This window comes from Nycticebus coucang, chromosome 4 (genome assembly GCF_027406575.1).
Source record: "Nycticebus coucang isolate mNycCou1 chromosome 4, mNycCou1.pri, whole genome shotgun sequence".
NCBI lineage: Eukaryota > Metazoa > Chordata > Mammalia > Primates > Lorisidae > Nycticebus > Nycticebus coucang.
In genome coordinates this window covers 23,977,133-23,999,556 of record NC_069783.1, presented here as the reverse complement: position 1 = coordinate 23,999,556, position 22,424 = coordinate 23,977,133, and the positions used below count along the sequence as shown (strand labels likewise).

Below are 22,424 nucleotides of genomic sequence, written 5' to 3'. Positions count from 1 at the left end.
AATCTCTGCGTTAAAGCTACTATATTAAGTTTTAAGTATTGTTAACTGTAATATATTTCTGCAAATGCAACACTGTATGGTCATTTTCATAACATCCTAAAGTTGAGCAATGAATATTCAGTGTGGATTTGTCCCATCATTCCAAAGTGCATTGGCTGTGGCAGGGACATTTGTGTTAGTCAAAATTTTATCTTTGCAAGAACAGAGTTAAGTTTTATGAAGAACAGAATCAACAATATGAATTATTGGAAGAAGATTTGTATAGGAATATAGCATTTCTGTGTGACATCATGTCAAATCAAAACAACTTGAATTATTTCTTTGCAAGGCAAAGCAAAACCTATATATGATGTGAGGGGAAAAATTCAAGCATTTCAGATAAAGCTATCATTTTTCAATGAGGAAATATGAGACAAACATTCTCCCCAGTTAGCAAAATTCACTGGTAAGTGATGATATCTGCAAATCATTTGAAGAATACACAGCTGTTACAGACCTATTACTTGGAAAATACAATGAGAGTTTCACTGATTCTGAGAATCATGACATCACACTTAATTTCGACCTCAACTAGTTGATAATCACGAAGGCATCTAAAGAACTACATCAAGATGGAATTGTTTGAGCTCTCAGTAGATGACATTATGAAGTCATTGTTTGATGCTTAGAAAGTTCAAATTGACATATTTGACTGGAAAATGTAGTAGGAGACCATGCCTTTTGCAGCATGCCTGAAAAATGCTTTCTTACTTTTCAACCACTTATTGCTGTGTACCTATATTCACCCACCTCACTGAAATCAAAACTTTCCTAAGGTCACAAATGACTAATAACCAGTCCATAGAGTATCAACTGAAACTGCTCTATGCAGCAGCCAAATAATCAAATGCTTTCCAACAAAAAGACACAACAAATTCATTAAAATGTTAGGCTGGGCAAGGTAGCTGCTCATGCCTGTAATCCTAGCACTCTGGGAGGCCGATTGCTTGAGTTTAGGAGTTGAAGACTAGCCTGAGCAAGAGCAAGACCCTCTATCTCTACTAAAAATAGAAAAACTACCTTGCGATTGTGGTGGATGCTTATAGTCCCAGTTGCTTAGGAGGCTGAGGCAAGAGGATTGTTCAAGCTCAGGAGTTTGAGATTGCTGTGAGCTATGATGCCTTGGCACCCTACCCAGGGCAACAGAGTGAGACTCTGTCTCAAAAAAAAAAAGAAAAATCTGAGAATTGTGAAATTCTTTTCTCTCTTGCTTCTGCAAGCGTATGTGTTTATCTTTTGGCCTAGCAAACCCCAAAGAATTGATCTCAAAGATACGCTGTCAAAAATATAAAATGCTATAGATTAAGACCAATGCTTCTGAAACTTCAGCATGCCTCAGAATCACTTGGAGAGTTTAATCATGCACATTCCTGGAATCTACCTTCAGAGTTTCTGATTCAGTAGATCTGGGCTCGAACCCAATAATTAGCATTTCTTTTCTTTCCTTTCTTTCTTTTTTTTTTTTTTTTTTTCTTTTTTTTTTGAGACAGAGTCTCACTTTATTGCCCTTGGTAGAGTGCTGTGGTGCTCACAGCTCGCAGCAACCTCCCAACTCCTGGACTTAGGCGATTCTCTAGCCTCAGCCTCCCAAGTAGCTGGGACTACAGGTGCCCGCCACAACACCCAGCTATTTTTTTTGTTGTTGCAGTTTGGCCAGGTCCAGGTTTGAACCCGCCACCCTTGGTATACGGGGCCAGTGCCCTACCCACTGAGCACAGTCACCGCCCAATAATTTGCATTTCTAATAGTTTTTTAGGTAGTGATGATTTTGTTCTGGGTACCACACCTTAGGAATTACTGGTTAAGAAATTGCAGTGCTAAGAGCAAAAGACCAGGAAGAACCCAAATGCCCATCAACAAAGACTGGTGGAAGAACTTATGGTTATGTCTAGTACACAATGGAATTCTATGCAGCTATTTAAAGGAATATAGAAGAGCTCTTTGTTCTTTCCAGAATATTCTCTAAGATCTGTTAAGTGAAAAAAATTAAAGTTCGGGACATTTAATAGTATATGATCTTTTGTTTAAAGAAATAAGTAAAAATATTACAGTTATCTATACCAGCAGTTCTCAACCTCTGGGTTGGGACCCACAGGAACTGTATTAAAGGGCCGTGGCATTAGGAAGGTTGAGAACCACTGAACTGTACTATATAGATATATAAAAAACAATGGAAGGACAAAAAACTATTAAATTATTTTCTAGGCTTGGTGCCCATAACACAGTGGTTACAGTGCCAGCAACATGCACCGAGGGTGGCAGGTTCGAACCTGGCCCGGGCCAGCTAAACAACTACAACAAAAAAATAGCCAGGCATTGTGGCAGGCGCCTGTAGTCCCAGCTACTTGGGAGGCTGAGGCAAGAGAATTGCTTAAACCCAAGAGTTTGAGGTTGCTGTGAACTGTTATGCTACAATACTCTACTGAGGGTGATATAGTGAGACTCTGTCTCTAACAAAAAAATTATTTTCTAAACAAATAAATAAAAATAAATGATTTTTGACAGGGTACTTTGGTGCACACCTGTAATCCTAGCACTTTGGGAGCTGAGGCGAGTAGATTGCTTGAGCTCAGGAGTTCGAGACAAGCCTGAGCAAGAGCAAGACCCCATCTCCCTACTAAACATAGAAAAAAAACTAGCTGGGGCTCAGCACCCATAGCTCAGTGGTCAGGATGCCAGCCATATACAACAGGGCTGGTGGGTTTGAACCTAGCCCAGACCTGCTAAACAACAACAAAAAAAGTAGCTGGGCATTGTAGCGGGCACCTGTAGTCCCAGCGTGGGAGGCTGAGGCAAGAGAATCACTTTAAGCCCAAGAGTTTGAGGTTGCTGTGACATCACGGCACACTACCTAGGGCAACATAGTTAGGCTCTGTCTAAAAAAGAAAAGCAAGGGCGGTGCCTGTGGCTCAGTGAGAAGGGTGCCGGCCCCAATACCGAGGGTGACGGGTTCAAACCCAGCCCCAGCCAAACTGCAACCAAAAAATAGCCGGGCACTGTGGTGGGCGCCTGTAGTCCCAGCTGCTCGGGAGGCTGAGGCAAGAGAATCGCCTAAGCCCAAGAGTTAGAGGTTGCTGTGAGTCCTGTGATGTCATGGCACTCTACCAAGGGCGGTAAAGTGAGACTCTGTCTCTACTAAAAAATAAAAATAAAACTGACTCAAAAAAAAAAAAAAAAGCAAAAGCTGGGCACTGTGGTGGACACCTATAGCTGGGAGGCTGAGGCAAGAGGATCACTTGAGCCCAAGAGTTTGATGTTGCTGTGAGCTATGATGTCACGGCAGTCTGCCCATTGTGACAAGTGACACACAGTCAAAAAAAAAAAAAAAAGAAAGATTTTCTGTTGGAGAATAGAGATATAATGATGATGAATTGGGATAATTTTCTAGGAATTTATTTAAGGAAGGGAGCCTAAGGTTAAATTCATGGCATAATGGCATGGATAACTTACTGTGGGGTATAATACGTGTGAAAGACCAGACACAAATCTTAAACAGCATTTAGGAGTAACCCCCCCCCCCCCCCCCGCCATAGAGACAGAGTCTCAACTTTATTGCCTTCGGTAGAGTGCTGTAGCATCTCAGCTCACAGCAACTTCCAACTCCAACTCCCGGGCCTAGGTGATTCTCTTGCTTCAACCTCCTGAGTAGCTGGGACTACAGGCACCTGCCACAATGCCCAACTATTTTTTTTGTTGCAGTTTGGCTGGGGCCGGGCTTGAACCCACCACCCTCAGTATATGGGGCTGGCGCCCTACCCACTGAGCCACAGGCACCGCCCAGGAGTCTTATTTTTAATAATTAAAATGATATAGTTTCTTTCAAACTAGATCTGTCAGAGAAAGCAAATTAATATTTAATAGTCATGTTGTTAGGAACCAGGATTATTAGGGAAGAAGAAATAGACTAAAAAGTAAAATCAGAAAATTGAGCGACAAACCTATAATCTTAAATTCAAATTTGATATCTAAGCATCAATTTAGTTTTCTTTTCTCTAAAAGAAGACTTGTTTTGGTGTTTCAGTCACTGAAAAATCTTAAAACTAGTGGTGTAACTCAGTAGCAATGAGCACTCCTAGTTTGTAGAGTATGGTCTTTCAATACCATTTACAACTGAAAAACATCAGGACTATCTAGGAGGACTCATCTAGTCTTGGGAAAAAATTATGTAATATTTGCCTAGAACTTCTTTCTGCAGCAGATAGCAAGGAAGCAGTGAAGTACTGCTGGAGCCATTGTCCCAAAGACGGATTACAACATGAAGGAGTTCCCAATGGCTCAAAATGGGACTATTTGAGTGCCAAATCTTTTTTTAAACATTAGATAGGCTTAATAATTACTTTTGATTTAAAAATTAGAAATATATAAACATCTATGAGAACTCATTAGTTTAGGTAATGTATGAGTTTTTTATGGTTACAAGTTAACACAGCATGGCGTAAACCAACAGAAATTTATTCTCTCACAGTTCTGGAAGCCAGAAGTCTGAAAGGCAGGTATCCTTAGGTCCACACTCCCAACAGAAGCTTCAGGGGAGAGTCTGTTCTTTCCTTTTTCTGTTTTTGGTGGTTGCTGACTTACTTGCTTTGTGATCACATTACTCCAGTCTATGCCTTAGTCTTCACGTCACTCTGTCTTATAAAGATACTTGTTGGATTTCTGACCCACTCAGATAATCCAAGATTGATCTTCTTGTTTCAGAATCTTCAAATTAATTACATGTGCCAAGACCCTTTCTCAAATAAAGTAATACCCACAGGTTCTGGGGTTTAAGATGTAGATATACCCTTTTGGTGTCCACCATCATCAACCTGCTATTGGTGTACCCATTTATCATTCTTACAACTCAGTTCAAATCTTGGCTCTTTCAAGATGTCTATCTTTTGGCAAACTAATTAAATTTCCTGATATGTAAAATTTAGATAATACTATCATAATGTGTCGATAAATATGTATCTTTGAGATTTATTTGTATATAAATATGTCCTTAAATTTTTTTCTTATTTTTATTTGCATAGAAAAATATCATAAATATGATCAAAAACCAAACTATATTAGTTATCTCTGAGAGTAGAATTTGAGGTAGGGTACAGTGTACAAAGAGAACTGCCCTATGAAAAGGTAGTTTTGAGAGTTCAATGAACTGTTAAAATGAACTGTTTCAGGCAAATAGAAGGTACGTGATTGCTGTAGTTAATAAAATTGTGTGTCTTTAAAGACAAATAGTGTTGCCACTAAAAGAAATTATGTAAGTTTTTCAACATGGCATTTCAATCTTTGTATTTAAGTCTTGGTTGCTTTTTGTAGTTCTGAGCCTTTAATATATAAAAGATTACAGCTATGTTTAACACATTAACTGCCATGTTGAGTTGTATTGAACTTACACTAGTTTTGAGCCCGACCTTGTGAGGTATATATAACTCACACAATTCTCGACCTGGTAAAATACCATAGATGACCCTAAGGAAGTCAATGTGTTAAGTTTCATAAAAGTTGAAATCAGCACTTGGCATTAAGTCAACTCCAGGAGATGTTTATCACTGGTGGGTCTTGTAATTTTCATGATTTATTTCAGTTGGCTTGTGGTTTCCTTTGTTAGAAAGGGCTTTTGCCTTAAGGGGAAATATTCCAAGCAGTTTGTTCTGGTAATTACAAATATCTTTATAGTCTCTTTTCCAGACTATAAAATAGAATTATTATATTTTTTAGTGGGGATATTTTTGTTTGTTTTTGTTTATAACCAGGCAGTGTTTGGAGCAGGTGAGAAAAATGTATTGTCTCAGATTTCCACAAGGCTTTTTTTTTTTTCCTTTTTTTTTGGAGACAGGATCTCATTCTGTCACCTAAGTGGAGTAGCTCATTGCAACCTCAAACTTCTGGGCTCAAGTAATCCTCTGTCTCAGCCTCCTGAGGAGTTGGGAACCAAAGGCATGTGCCTGGCTAATTTTATTTTGTTTTTTTTTGTATAGATGGTCTTGCTCTTGCTCGGGCTGGTCTGAAACTCCGAACTCAAGCAATACTTGGCCTCCCAGAGTGCTGGGATTATAGACATGAGCCACTGTGCCCAGCCTCCACAAGACATTAAAAAGAAAACAAACATAGTTAAATATTAATAATTTTAGCTTTTATTTTTATGTTCTCTTAAAAAATTAGCCAAATAAAAAAGACAATAATAAATGTTAGCAAGCATGTAGATAAAGTGGAATCCTCATACATGCCTGGTGGAGTTGTTTTATAAAAATAGAGCAGCCATTTTGAAAAACAGTTCAGCAATTCCTCAAAAGTTAATCATAGTGTCATTGTAAGATCCAGCAATTTCACTCCTAGGAATGAACCCAAGAGCAAAAAAGTATGTATACACTAAAATCAGCACCTAAATGTTCTTCAGAACATCATTTATAATAGCCAAAAAATGGAAACAATCCAAAGTCCATAAGCTAATAAGTAAACAGAATATAGTATATGCATAAAACAGAGTATTATTCAACTATAAAAAGGAAATATTCATGTACATGATAACATTGGTAAACCTTCAAAGCTAAGTGCTGAGTGAAAAAGGCCACTCTCAAAAGAGCACATAATGTATGATCTCATTATATGAAATGTCCATAATAAGAAAATCCATAGACAGAAAGTAGATTAGTGGCTGCCTAGGACAGGAAGCTTAGGTGGGAGGAAAGATGAGTGACAGCTAACAGGGATGGCATTTGGGGGAGGGGTCGATGAAAATTAATTGTGGCTATCTTTGTGAATATATGGAAAAGTACTTTATGTTTTAAATAGGTGAATTTTGTGGTATGTAAATTATATCTTATACCATAAAGGTTTTTTTTTTTTTTTTTTTTTAAGACAGAGTCTCAAGCTGTCACCCTGGGTAGAGTGCAGTGGCATCACAGCTCACAGCAACCTCACTCTTGGGCTTAAGTGATTCTCTTGCGTCAGCCTCCCAAGTAGCTGAGACTATAGGTGCCTGCCACAACGCCCAGCTATTTTTTTGTTGCAGTTGTCATTGTTGTTTAGCAGGCCCAGGCTGGATTCGAACCTGCTGAGCTACGGGCGCTGCCTGTTTTTTGTTGTTGTTGTTGTTTTGTTTTTTACATTTGATCAACATCTAAGTACACCTGAGGGTATGGTATCTTTTTGCTGCTCAACTATCTCAAGAATTATTCAGTTCTATTTTTGTTTGATGTATTACATTGAACAATTTGTTCTCTTTTTTTAAAACATTAACTGTCTTCTGTATGTAAACCTTTTCAGAAAGGTTGGGATACAAAGCTAAGTATAAGTCATCATCTTAATGTTATCTGCTCTCATCTTCTTTAAATGAATCTACTTTTTAAGGACATGTAAGTAAACTGAAATGCTGTATTTGAAAACTTGTGTATTCCAAAGAACTATGCTTTTGTGTTTTCATATCAGGTAGCTAATACATATATGTTAAAGCTTATTGGTCTTAACCATGGGATGTCCGTTTGCTATCCAGGCCTTTTCAGTCCAACTGCTGAAAAGAGGAAGACATTAGTAAACATGCATTCTTCAAGTGTCATCATGACAGTCATTATAATTTTTTTTTTTTAAATAAAGGATCTCAAACTGCAACTTCTGTGTTCTTCATTATGAATAATACTCACATACTGTTGAACCTGATAGCACATAAAGATCTACTTATTATGTATAAGGGGTCTAGGCTCTTAAAGAAAGAATTCAGGCTGGTTTGGTTAAGTTCTGCAGCTAGTGATGAAGTATTGATTGATTATATCCTGTACAAACTTGTATTGTTTTCATTAGAGAAATCTTAAAATGCCCTCATACTGGTAAACCTAAACTATTGATTTAAGAAATGAAGGAATGTAGGGATTAAAACTGTGGTTAAGTTTTTGAGGTGGTATGGCCTTATTCCTTCATTTTAAACTGTCGGTCCAAGGCTTTTCTACCATATCATGTTGTCATTAGATTTATCTTGAGAACATAGATACTGTCCAAAGGGCCTTAGAATCTTTTCTGAGTTTTATCTAATTTGATGATTTATGATTTATGTTTCTTCTTCTTTAGTCAAATCTGTTGAAAAATTAAAGAATGAAAAAATAATGAATACTAGCACCCATACCTTCCCCATCCTGTCATCCTTCACCAGAGCTTCTTGAGGAAAGAAACTGAAAAGGGAGGCTGTTTACAGTAGAATTCCAAAATAAGGTCCTTCCCAAAAGTGTTTGGTCACACTCCTTAATACAGAAAGCCACATATGAGTGGGGAAGGAATGGTGTTTGATAACAACTGTTTGATAACAAAGTCTTTCATTGTCACTTTTTCCCTTAGTGTCGTCTAGACTGTCACAGCCATCCTCTCCCCAGTCAGGCTGCCCATCACCCACCATTCCAGCAGGTAAAGTCATTTCTCCATCACAGAAGCACAGCAAGAAAGCACTAAAGCAGGTAAGCATTGCTAGTCTGAGTTTATTAGAAGTATAATCTCCCATATTAAAAATGCATGACTCTGACAGTCATTGAAAATTTCTTGAAAGCTTTTACATTGGGCCTTTTTAAGGGCAAATTTCATCCGGTATCCCAATTTGTTTTTTGTAATTTTATGCTCTTCTTTATATAGGATCTGTTTATAGGTTTTTAGTAACTACTTTTTTTTTCTTTTGAGACAGAGTCTCACTTTATTGCCCTCAGTAGAGTGCTGTGTGATCACAGCTCACCACAACCTCCAACTCCTGGGCTTAGGCGATTCTCTTGCCTCAGCCTCAGGAGTAGCAGGGACAAGAGGTGCCTGCCACGACACCCGCCTATTTTTTTTGTTGCAGTTTGGCCGGGGTCAGATTCAAACCCACCACCCTCGGTATATGGGTCTGGTGCCCTACCCATGGAGCCACAGGTGCCGCCCAGTAGCTACTTTTTTTATTCATATTTTTAAATTTCCTAATTTGTTCTTAGCTTGCTGAGAAGTGTTTTAGTTAGTGATGTGTGTTTTTTGATCATGAACAGGTGTGGAATTTTTCAGGTTTATTTTCTTTGGGATTTATTGAGATTAGGTAGATTTTTCTCTTTTAATCTACTAATTTACACAATCACACACATTTTCTAATATTACACTATACTTTCTGGAATGAATACCACATATTTGTTACCTATGTTTTTAATATGTTACTTGAATTTTATTAAGACTTTAGTTTGGATTTTGCAGTTTGCTTGTACTATTATGTGATTTTTGAAATTGTTCTAGAATTATAAAATGTGCAGTTCTCTGGATTTTTCTGGATTTTGGAACAAAAACTCTTTAATTATCTTTGCCTTGAAAATTCAGTAAATAACACCTTTCAAAATTGTTTTCTTGGCATTATAGTTTCATGTATTAGTCTCTTCATTTCAGATTTTTGATACAGTTTGGACATTGTTTTTCTCAGACGATCTGCTTTACCTAATTTTTTCAATATCGATATAAAGTTGTACAGAGTATTCTTTTATGTGTCTCTTTTGTTTCCCAGTGTTGTTCATTTATAATGTATGTTTTTTCCCAGTAGTACTTGCCAATGATTTGTTTATTTTATTGAGCTTTTCAAAGTCTTAATTTGAATCACTTTAAAATGCAAATGATCAATAAATATAAACATAGTAAAAATTAGTAAAACATTACTTTTATCCTCAGATTTTTATATAAATTTAAGAGCATAATTATATCAAGTATTTGCTGGTAGAATATAAATTATTATAGAAACTTTGGAGAATAATTTTGTGATAACTGTTTAAATTTAAAATACACATACCTCAGGATTAAGCAGTTGAACATTTTAGAATTGTGTTAGAAAAATACATATATATTTTTGTGTCCATTGCTGTAAATTGCTGAGATTTGGGAATTGAGACAAATCTTGTTGCTCTTACTCAGGATTACTCAAGCAGTTTTTTATAACCTCTTGTTCAAATGTAGCACCTTCTGAGGCATACATATACATAAGCTAAATATTTGTATTTCTACGTAAGGTTGAAGCAAATATGACTCTTTGGGGTATAGGGTTTAGAATTCTGTTTCCAGACATGAATAAAAATATGCCTGTGCTTACATGATTGGGATGTTTTTGGCTTACTTGTTATTTTTTAAGTTCTTAAATATGTTAATGACAAATATGTTAATGACTTTCTCACATTTATATCAAGGAATAGTACCAAAATTATCCAATGTATAAGGATATACAGTTGTGTTTGTTGGCTTAATTTAAGTTTTTGTTTGCCTCGATAGGTTTCAAAGAAATTAGATGATCAGCATGCTTCTCACCATTTATAAATCATTTACTTTATATTATTATGAAGAAACTGATTTGTTTTGTTTCTTATAGTCAGTTTTCTCTTTCTAGGCTCTAAAGCAGCAACAGCAGAAGAAGCAGCAGCAGCAATGTAGGCCAAGCATGTCCATCTCCTCCAACCAACATCTTTCTCTGAAGACTATCAAAGCCACTAGTGACTCTGTACCTGCCAAACCTGGTAGGCAGTTTAGGCATTTTTCTCTCTTTCTCTTTTTTTCTCATGTTTTTCTCTTTTTGAGACAGTCTCAAGCTGTCACCCTGGGTTGAGTACCGTGGCGTCAAAGCTCACAGCAACCTCAAACCCTTGAGCTTAAGCAATTCTCTTGCCTCAGCCTCCCAAGTAGCTGGGACTACAGGCACCTGCCACAACGTCTGGTTATTTTTTTGTTGTTGCGATTGTCGTTGTTTTTTAGCTAAACCTGCCAGCTTTGGTGTATGTGGCCAGCACCCTACTCACTGAGCTACAGGTGCCACCTAGGCATGTTTTTCAATGGAAGCTTCTTTTTCCCAGTATTTTATGTTGGTTTTCCAGATGTGTATATGATATCATTTACTTTTAAATTCTATAATTATTTATATCTTTATGCTGCCATATCATTAATATACAAGTAAATCCTTCCAGGGTAAATGAGAGAAGTTGTCTGTTGAATAATCATGCAGTTATTTAAAAAAGCATCAGTTGAATTTGTTTGTAAGACAGAAATCAATGACTAACTTTCAAAATTGTCTAAGCCAATAATATTTGGAAGCCTCTAGTCAGTAATCTTAAAAATATATGATGTTTGCAAGAAGCTTATGCTGAAATCTGTATTGATTAGTTTTTTTTTTTTTTTTTTTTTTTCTTCTTGGTTTTTGGCCGGTTTTTGGGTTTGAACCCACCACCTCCGGCATATGGGACTGGCGCCCTACTCCTTGAGCCACAGGTGCTGCCTATTGATTAGGTTTTAAGAGTGTATGTATGTATGTATGTATATATATAAACTACCTTTGACTTTCCATTGCATATGTGTACAAGGCCTTTGCTTTTTTTGTTGTTCCTTGATTTGTTTGTAATCTAAACTGGTTTAAATACAGACCTTGTATTATATTAACATAATTCAGCTTGATGATTTTAATTCTCAAACTGAAAACACATTACTGGAACTATGTTGTCTCATACATTAGCTTCATTTAGTTAGTATTGAATCATTGGTTGGTTGGTTGATTGATTTCTCTCTATAATCTCAGTGCCACAGTCTTTACATATTTTTCCCTCTAGCAATATGGGAAGGAAAGCAATCTGATGGACAGTCAAGCAGCAGTCCCCAGAACTCGAACTCCAGCTTTTCATCGTCCGTTAAAGTGGAAAGTCCTTTGCTAGGCTTGGGGAAGAAATCATTTCAGAGGTCTGACAGACTGCACACAAGTAAGTTAGTTTACAAAGACTTCAGTTTTCATTGCCATGATTTGTCAGCTATACATTTGAAATTCATCAGCTCTTTGGCTTAGGTTTAGGGCATCATTTAAGAGAGCCATGGTAAGACATACTTTCTTTTTATTGTTGTTTACATAATTACCTTTAAATACGGAAAGAAACTTGGACAGAATTTTCCTTATTTGTTGTCCCCTGTTCATCTTTGAGCTCTTTCTTCTCTATCTTCATGGTCTTCCTGTCCTCCCCTTACCAAACTTCATTTCAGAGAAATCTGTTAGCACCATTTTGAGATTTCCCTTTGTGCCAAAAGGTTGCATTGTCCAGCATTACTTGTTTTATTTCTGTGTACAGAAAGATAGAGTGGCTTATAATAAAATATCACAAACTAAATTTTTTTTCCTGTCTCCTCTGAAATCCCACTGAAAAGAGAATATGGGGAATACAAAAGATTAAATCCATATAGGTGAAGAAATTTGGGAGATAGCGGATAGGCTGGCTATGTCAACCAATTTGGGAAGATGAAAATTTGTTGGAATTTTTCACTGAGCTGAAGAACACTAGGAGACGTGGTATATCACAGAAGAAGGGCAAAGCATGAAGTTGGAAAGAAGGATCGTGTTTGAATGAATAAGCAATTTGATGTCGTACCTCAGCAAGAGACAGGAAGTTTATTTTGAGATGGAATTGAACCACAAAAACTAAATTCGGGGACACCAGATCCGGCCATGGGCAGATGATGAGGCATTATCCTGAAATCTGGGAACTCGAGTAAAATACAACTATGAAATAGTGATTTTCCTGATTTCAAGAACACTAGTGGTAAGGCATATTTCTATCGCCACTATTTCCTTTCTTCTCTCACCATGGTCCAGCAGGAGTTTGGTATCAAGGACAATTGAGTAGCCTCAGAAAAAAAACCTGCGGGTAAATTTCTAGGTTCCCAACCAACAGAGATCATCTTAGTAAATAAAGCCCACAAGTCTACAAGATGTAAACTTTATACCCAGAATTTCTAGTGGGCTTTCGAGTGCCTCTTTTTAAATTTTGATCACTGGAATCACTTTTGAAGAACTCCTTCATCATGAGATATAGAATCTGAAATATACAAACTCAGCGGAAACAGACTCCAGGGAGGACAAAGTTTAAAACAAGTAACTTTAAAAACTATAATGTTCCCAGAAAGGAATAAAAGAAGAAATTGCATCCATGAAAGAACAGAAGACTATTTAATAAGAAAATAAAGAGTTCCAGGATATGAAATAATATGGCTGCTGAAATTGAAAATTATATTGAAAATACTGAAGGATAAAGTTGAAGAAATATAGAAAATGTCAAAGAGAAAAAGATTCAGTAAGAAAGGTAAGAAAGTTGGACCACCAATCCAGGTCATCCAATGTTTTAAATAGTGGGACTGTAAGAAAGGAAGAACAGAAGATAAAAGGGAAGTAAATGATGAACAATATAAGAACATTTTTAGCTTTAGCACATCACTGAATGGCCAGTTCATCCCTCCTGCCCCATATAAGCTATTTCATAAGTTGCTTCAAGTGGCATTATTTCCAGGAGGTCTTATTGCTGCTTAAAGGAATTGTCTTTGCTTTTACTTTTTTCATCTTTTAACTTTTGCAATACAACCTTTCACGCCTCTTCCTCTAATTTAAAATATTTGCAGTCATTATGATTGTTATAATGCTGACGAACATTGAGTTTCTTAAATGTTGATATTGCTGTATCACAAAGCAAGCAAATCATATCTTTCACAGAAACAGGGTAATATTGCAGTTCCTAATCCTCCTTAAAAAATTTGTTTTCAGGCCGTGCCTGTGGCTCAAGGAGTAGGGTGCCAGCCCCATAAACTGGAGGTGGAAGGTTCAAATCTGGCTCCAGCCGAAAACTGCAAAAAGAAAAAGAAAAATTTTGTTTTCTTTGTTCAGAGGTCTTTTGGTCACCTTTGACGTGATGGGCTATTAAGCAGACAGAATTAAAAAATAATGTCAAGCTGTGCAACTATTCACAAATTTCACTATAAACAGAAACATAGTGCATCAGTGTCAAAAGCTTTGAACAGAGTGGCATAGATAACCCCCATAAACCAGTGTTTTTCAACCTTTTTTTATCTCATTGCACACTTGAAGTTGTAGTTAAACTTCCGCAGAACACTTAAATTATGTTGATCAAGGGCAGAGGTTGTGGCTCAGTGGGTAGGGCGCCAGCCCCATATACCAGGGGTAGCAGGTTCAAACCCGGCCCTGGCCAAACTGCAACAAAAAATAGCTGGGCGTTGTGGTGAGCGCCTGTGGTCCCAGGGTTGGAGGTTGCTGTGAGCTATGTGACGCCACGGCACTCTATTGAGGGTCATAAAATGAGACTCTGTCTCTACAAAAAAAAAAATTATGTTGATCAAAAAATAGTAAAAGAAGAATATACTTGCAGTTTTCAGTGTTAGCCCCCAAAGAATTCTAAGATTACGATTATGTGTGATCGGAACATCAATTTACAGACAAAATTAGAGCTTTATTTTATTTGGACATGGGATATACATTAGATTTTTTCCTTTAGTCTCTTTTAGTCAGTAGTACATTTCTCCTGGTTTCTGTAACCTTTCCTCCCCCTGAATACAAACCCTGCCTTTTAACTGTAAAAGAATGTGAAAAACTATAGCCGGGCGTTGTGGCGGGCGCCTGTAGTCCCAGCTGCTTGGGAGGCTGAGGCAAGAGAATCGCGTAAGCCCAAGAGTTAGAGGTTGCTGTGAGCCTTGTGACCCCATGGCACTCTACCCAAGGGCAGTATAGTGAGACTCTTGTCTCTACAAAAAAAAAAAAAAAAAAAAGTGTGAAAAACTAGCATCAGTGTGCATATAAACACTCAACTATGTTTCAGCTTAAGCTTCTAATTTCTCTTGACGTTCAAAGAGTTTTTTTTGTTTGTTTGTTTTTTGAGACAGAATTTCATTATGTCACCCTCGGTAGAGTGCTGTGACGCCATAGCTCACAGCAACCTCAAACTCCTGGGCTTAAGCAATTCTTTTAACTCCGCCTCCGGAGTAGCTTGGACTATAGGCACCTGCCACAACGCCCTACTATTTTTTTTTTCTTTTGGGTTGCAGTTGTCATTGTTGTTTAACAGGCCTCAGCCAACACCTTCTTGGTCGCCTCTCCAAGTGAAAATTGCCAGTTGTTTTGCAGTACTTTATTATATTGGGTAGTTTTTGGACTTTAGTTAGTTAATGAATGAATACATTAGACACTTTTGGGTTTTAGTTAGTATTTTACATAGCTTACATTTTAGTTCTTTGGTATTTCTATTAACCCATAGCATTATTTTAATAAATGTTATAATACCAACCTACTAAATATATATACATATATATATAATTTTTTTTTACTATGTTTTGAACTTCTTTTGAAAATATTATTATTTTTTTTTTTTTGAAACAGAGTCTCACTTGTCTTGGTAGAGTACCCTGGCATCATAGCTCACAGCAACCTCAAACTCTTGGGCTCAGATGATCCTCTTGCTTCAGCCTCACAAGTAACAGGGACTATAGGCAATCACCACAATGCCCAGCTATTTTTAGAGAGGGGGTCTTGCTCTTGTTCAGGCTGTAGCCTGAACTCCTGAGCTCAGGCAGTCCACCTGCCTTGGCCTCCCAGAGTGCTAGGATTACAGGCATGAGCCACCAGGCCCAGCCTATGAAAATAAATCAGTTAATGGACTTTAAAATTTTTCACAGCACACCTAAGATCCTCTCTGGGCACCGGTTGAAAATCACTATCATAACTCTCACCAACCAGCCTCATGCAGCAGTGAGCCAGTCAGGCTGGAGGTGGAGGTGGGGGTGAAGGGAAGTTAGAACTAAATCATGAGCATAGTTCTAACTAAATCATGAGTGGTCAATTTAGCCCTGTGGCTTACTAATTATTCTAATTGTGCCTGTCATTCTGGGAGGAATATTTCACTGCAACTGTTTTATTCTTTGGTATTTTAAATATATTCATTTTAAAAATAATATATGTGTAAAAGATGAACAAAAACATATTAATAAAAATAAAAGGATTTGTTTTGTAAAATTTGGGTTTACTTTTAAGGACCTAGAAGACCACACATGGCCTTAAGGCTGCAGGTTCCCCATCCCATCTTAATGATTGGCTTGTCTAGTTCTCCCTGTACTTCAATACCTTGAAGTCATTTTATATTAGGTGTTTTCATGTTTAAATTCTGGTGGATTGAATTATTTATGTACCTTATCAATCATTGAGAAGACTTTTTAATTAAAGTGTCTTTTGGTTGATTTTGGTATATTATAATTGTACATGCTCTTCTATGGTTAGTTTTGCCTGATGTATGACTTTGTTCATTTCTGTGTCCTTTTGCTTTATGTGTATGTCTACATATGTGCACGTACCTAGCTGAATTTAAGGTTTGTGGGTTTTTTTTTTTTCAAGTGAGAAGGTCTCTGTCACTGTGGCTGGAATGCCGTGGTACTTGGTGATCATAGTTCACTGTAACCTTGACCACCTCAGCTCAAGTGATCCTCCCACCTTGGCCTTCCAGAATTCTTCAATTATATGCGTAAACCACCATGTCTAGCATCTTTACATTTACTGTGTATGTTAATCTATTTGGATTCGTAAACAATGTTATGTTGATGTAGATTTATCTATATCTTTACTTTTCTCTATTGTATTTCAATTCAGTCTTCTGTAAGATTTTTCTTCCTGAAGTACAATTTTTTTTAAGAACTTATTTGAAGCCGGTTTCATAGTAGTAAATGCTCTCAGTCTTTATTTATTTTTCTAATGTCTAAGACTTAGGTGTTGGACGTTCATTCTTGAAGAATAGTTTGGTGTAAGCCAGGCACGGTGGCTCACACCTATAATCCTAACACTCTGGGAGGTTAAGGTGGGTAGATTGCCTGAGCTCACAGGTTCGAGACCACCCTGAGCAAGAGCAAGGCCCCTTCTCTAAAAATAGCCAGGCATTATGGCGGGCACCTGGTCCTAGCTATTCAGGAGGCCGAGGCAAGAGAATTGCTTGAGCCCAAGAGTGTGAGGTTGCTGTCAGCTGTGATGCCAGGGTACTGTACCATCGGTAACAAAGTGAGACTCTGTCTCAAAAGAAAAAAAAAAAAAGAATAGTTTGATGGAAATACCTTTATAGTTGATGGTTATTTTCTTCCAACATTACTTTCTAACTTGGCTTTGTTAAGAAGTTTACTAGTCTCAAAAAAAAAAAGAAGAAGAAGTTTACTGGTCTCTTGTTCTTTTTCTGTGATCTTTCCCTTGTGGATGTTTGCAAGCTGTTCTCTTTGTCTTTGATAAACATCTTTCCTAAGCTAGGTATAAGCATGGATTTCTTTTTATCCTACTTGGAATATGTTATACTTCCAAATTTTGAGGTTTGTGGTTTTCATAAGTTTTGGTAAATGTATAACTGTCAGTTCTTTGACTATTGCCCTTTTTCTTTTCTTTTAATTTTCTCATTCTTGACCTCCTTCAGGTATTAGACCATCTCATTCCATCTCTCATGTCTTTGTTGAACCTCAAAATATTTTCTCTCTCTCTCTGATATTTTGGGTAATTTTTTTTACTATTTACTCTAAGTTATAACTACCTCTTTAACATTGTATAAATTATTGTTTAATCCATTCATAGTATCTGATTTCAACAATTTTTATTCAACTCTTCTAGAAGTCTTTTTTCTTTTTCTTTTGCAATGATGTCTTACTCTGTCACCCAGGATTGAGTGCAGTGGCATCATCATAACTCACTGCAACCTCAAATTCCTGGGCTTAAATCTTCCTGTCTCAGCCTCCTTAATTTTTTTCTATTAGTAGAAGTGGGGTCTTGCTCCTGTTCAGAGCTGGTCTCAAACTCCTGAACTCAAGAGGTCCTCCCACCTTGGCCTCCTAGAGTGCTGGGATTATAGGCGTGAGCCCCTTTACCCAGCCCCATTTATTTCTTTAAGGTCTATCCATTCCTGATTGTTTTGTCCTAATCTTTGTAATTACCTTCATTATTTCTTTAAACATTTTATACCTAGCTGTTATGTATTCTAAAAATATGGTAGCTTCAGTGATTCTTGGTCTAAATCTTTTATTTCTGGTTTCTAATTTTGAGTAATCTTTGTGAGGTAGTGCTGGATTTTAATTCGTAGAAATCCTGTGGGCCTAACTTGAGGGAAATCCTTTCTTCTAAAAGGAATTACATTTGTTTGTGTTTTGGCCAGTACCCAGAGAGTACCTACAACAAGGATTCTGTAGCTTTGTGTAATTCTAAATGTAGAATTTCTGCATCTTGAATTTTGCTAGGTACTGTTAAATTTTCTTCTGTAAGATAACATTGATTTCAGCTCCACCAGGAGTATTTGAGAGTGCTTTTTGCTTTTTCCCTACAAATTCTCATCACTATATTGCAATATTTGCCATTTTGATGGCAAAAAATATTTTTTTTTACTTTATTCTTTTTTTTATTATTATTAAATCTTAGCTGTGTACCTTAATGGCAATCATGGGGCACCATGCACTGGTTTTATATACAATTTGAAATATTTTCATCAAACTGGTTAACATAGCCTTCTTGGCATTTTCTTAGATGTTATAATAATGTTATAATATAAACGTTAAGACATTTATATTCTACATTTAGTAAGTTTCACATGTACCCTTGTAAGATGAACTGTAGGTGTGGTCCCACCAATTACCCTCTCTCCACCCATCCTCCCCCTCCCCTCCCCACCCTTTCCCCTTTCCCCATATTATTAGGTTATAATTGGGTTATGGCTTTCATATGAAAGCTATAAATTAGTTTCATAGTAGGGCTGAGTACATTGGATACTTTTTCTTCCATTCTTGAGATACTTGCTAAGAAGAATATGTTCCATCTCCTTCCATGTGAACATGAAAGAGGTAAAATCTCCATCTTTCTTTAAGGCTGCATGATATTCCATGGTGTACATATACCACAATTTATTAATCCATTTGTGGGTTTGTCACTGTGGGCTGCAATCCAATTGGGCTGCAATAAACATTCCGGTACAAATATCTTACTTATAATGTGATTATATATATATACTCACATCTCAATAATTTTTGACTATTGGTTGGATTAGCTTTATTTATTCATTTATTTATTTATTTTGAGACAGAGCTCACTATGTCTCCCTGGGTAGAGTGCTGTGGCATCACAGCTCACAGCAACCTCAAATTCTTGGGCTTAAGTAATTCTCTTGCCTCAGCCTCCCAAGTAGCTGGGACCACAGGCGCCCACCACAATGCCTGGCTGTTTTTTGTTTTGTTTTTATTTTTTACCTTCTTGTTGCAGTTATTTTTGTTTAGCAAGCCCGGGCCGGATTTGAACCTACGACCTTCACTGTATGTGGCCGGCACCCTAACACTGAGCTATAGGCACTGATCCTGAATTAGCATTTTAAAAATATTATCTTAGCACCTGCTTATGGTTAGTGGGCTAAGAATTAATTACCCATTAATTTCCTTTGCTCATTTTTCTCTTGGTGGTATTTGTCTCATTGATTTATTAATGTACTTTTCATATGAAGAATAGTAATTGTCATGTCTTACAAACATTTTTTCCATGTTAGTCATGTGGCTATATTTATTTTCATTTACATTTTAACTCTTTGTTTGCTCAAATCTGTCAGATTTTGGAAAGATGATAAACTTCTGGTTGTGGGTCAGATTTCCTAAAAGTGTTAAGCCATTCAGTGGTAACATTTATAACTAATGCAAATTAGTGAAAGCGGTTCTTATGGAAAGATAAAAAGGAGGGGATCAGTATGATTAGCAGATTTGAGGTTTTTTGTGTTTTTTTTTTGTAGAGACAGAGTCTCACTTTATGGCCCTCGGTAGAGTGCCATGGCATCACACAGCTCACAGCAACCTCCAACTCCTGGGCTTAAGCAATTCTCTTGCCTCAGCCTCCCGAGTAGCTGGGACTACAGGCTCCCACCACAACGCCCAGCTATTTTTTTTTTTTTTTTGGTTGCAGTTCAGCGAGGGCCTGGTTTGAACCCGCCACCCTCTGTATATGGGGCCGGCGCCTTACCGACTGAGCCACAGGTGCCGCCCCAGATTTGAGTTTTTAACTTTTTTAAACATTCCCTGTATGTGTCATTTATCAGAACCTTCCTCAGTTTCTTTTGGGGAATGAATTAAACATACAGTGCAATTTTAGTATGGCAGAAGGTCCATTTTTACAGACCTTGTTCTGTTTCTGCAGAGAAGATTAATTGTATTCTTCTATCCTTTATGAATGAATGAAACTTGTTTTGTTAGTCTTGGGAGAAATTTCTAAGATCCTTAAGTGTTACCTTCTTCACAGTGTGCTATTTAAACTTTTGTGTTTTTTTTACTGCACAGAAAGCTATAATTTAGGTAGAAACAGCACTGTAAGGGAGGCCCTAATGATTCTTTTCCATATTTTTTGTAGGGCAAATGAAAAGGACTAAATGTGCTGACATTGATGTTGAAACACCAGACTCCATTCTGGTTAATACAAATCTTCGAGCGCTGATTAACAAACACACCTTTTCAGTCCTTCCTGGAGATTGCCAACAACGACTACTTTTACTACTCCCAGAGGTGGATCGACAGGTGCGCCTCATCTTAAGCTTACGCAATTTTCTGATCTTTCTGGGGCTTGCTTTAGAACTCCTTAAGATTTTTTAAGTAACTTTTTATGTATATCTATAAGTGGTATTAATGGTGCTAAGCAAGAAATAAGAATATAATGTAAGGGGTCTAATAGACAGGCTTTGTAAGACTTCAAAAAAAAAAAAACAAAACACTCTTCTTACCAGAATGTCAAGATTATGTGATAAATTTGATGACAACCCCATTAGGATGTAGGCATTCGTAGAATACATGAGGAAGAATTATCTTTGTCGGGCAGCGCCTGTGGCTCAGTCAGTAGGGCGCTGGCCCCATATACCGAGGGTGGCAGGTTCAAACCCGGCCCCGGCCAAACTGCAACCAAAAAAAATAGCCGGGCGTTGTGGCGGGCGCCTGTAGTCCCAGCTGCTCGGAAGGCTGAGGCAAGAGAATCGCTTAAGCCCAGGAGTTGGAGGTTGCTGTGAGCTGTGTGAGGCCACGGCACTCTACTGAGGGCCATAAAGTGAGACTCTGTCTCTACAAAAAAAAAAAAAAAAAAAAAGAATTGTCTTTGTCTAGTTTCAGCAGGATGCTGGCCAATGTATCACCGGAGTGGGAAATGGTCAGGAATAAGCCAGAAACATGGGCTACATATGGAAGGACATACAACATGGAATAACAGTTGTAGAATTAAGAATGTTTTTATTTTTATCCTTTTGTTAATTTTTTTCTAAAAGAAACATTATTTTCTTAGTAAAGAATTTAAAACCCAATATAAGTTTTACTTAAAAATAAAAAAGTAGTTTAGGATCACACTTGTAATCCTACCACTTTAGGAAGCCAAAGCAAGAGGATTGCTTGAGGCCAGGAGTTTAATACCAGTCTCAGCAAGAGTGAAACCCTGTCTCTATGAAAAAAATAGAAAAATTACCTGGGCACAGTGTCTCAAGCCTATAATCCCTACCACTTGGGAGGCTGAGACAAGAGATCACTTGAGGCAGAGTTTGAGGTTGGAATTAGATACAATGACACCTCTGAGTAACAGAAAGACCTTGCTGCAAGAAAAAAGAGAGGGTGGCAAGAAGTAATACTAAAGTTTTGGAAGAATCAAGGCAGTGATCAGAGATTTAGCTTGGTCAAGAAGAAGGTAAAGGTCTGAGACTTACTTAGACTTTGATCAAAGAAAGAGTGACTGCAAGTTATTTTCCTTTCTGATCTTTTGTTTCCTCCTTTGTAAAAAGAAGATAGAACCATGATTTTTTTAAGATTTCTGTACTTGTGAAGTTTTTAAACATTCATTGTTTCTAAACACTATGTTGTAAGTAATGTGATAGGTCCCCCCAATTCCATCTTTTTAAAACCATTATAAAACCTTGAGAGGGAGGTGTTAGTGTATAATAAAAGAATACAGATTGCAAGAGGGACTTTACCTAACAATTGCAATCAGTGTAACCTGGCTTATTGTACCCTCAATGAATCCCCAACAATTAAAAAAAAAAAAAAGAATACAGAGTAAGCTACAGAAATCAATTGACTATAAAGTTAAAACTAAATCTTTCAATTCTGAAAATCATCATTCTGCTAGATTACACAATTCTGCTAGCACTATTTCATAGGGCTATTAATCAGAACATGTCAAAACAGGTCACAGTTCATTATCCAAATAGTCTAAATAAATCAGTAATAGGGATAAAGAAGTAACACTGGTTCTTCCCAATGACTATTTTCCCTACCTTTGCTCTTCTTGGAGAGCTGGCAGCTTTGGGAATAAGTGGTTCTTCATGAGAACAAGTTAGGAGACCAGAGTTCAGCATAGTTTTTGGAGAACCTCATTAAGGATTTGCTCTCATCTTTTTTAAAAAAGACTTGGGGTTATTAGACTGTTTTTAGTAGCTTAGCTAGCTATAAGACTAGCACCAAGAGTACCAGACCTAAGTGATGAGGGCCTATTTATGGAACTCTAGTGCTAGCTCTTCAGAACTGTCTTTTGACTGATGGCCCTTATCAAGCTTTCTTAGTCTGCAGGATTACTGCATGCAATTTCAGAATTAAAAGGACCTTAG

The 22,424-nt window shown here is 37.2% G+C and overlaps 1 protein-coding gene across 1 annotated transcript in view; it reads left to right on the top strand.

Moving 5' to 3' along the window:
* ASXL2 (ASXL transcriptional regulator 2) overlaps nucleotides 1-22,424 on the top strand; it is a 138,367-nt gene that overhangs the window by 97,414 nt on the left and 18,529 nt on the right. Inside the window, exons 5-8 of the mRNA XM_053588681.1 lie at nucleotides 8,353-8,468; nucleotides 10,391-10,517; nucleotides 11,598-11,744; nucleotides 20,201-20,364. Of these exons, the coding sequence (XP_053444656.1) occupies nucleotides 8,353-8,468; nucleotides 10,391-10,517; nucleotides 11,598-11,744; nucleotides 20,201-20,364 (554 nt within the window). The remainder of the gene's footprint in view (nucleotides 1-8,352; nucleotides 8,469-10,390; nucleotides 10,518-11,597; nucleotides 11,745-20,200; nucleotides 20,365-22,424) is intronic.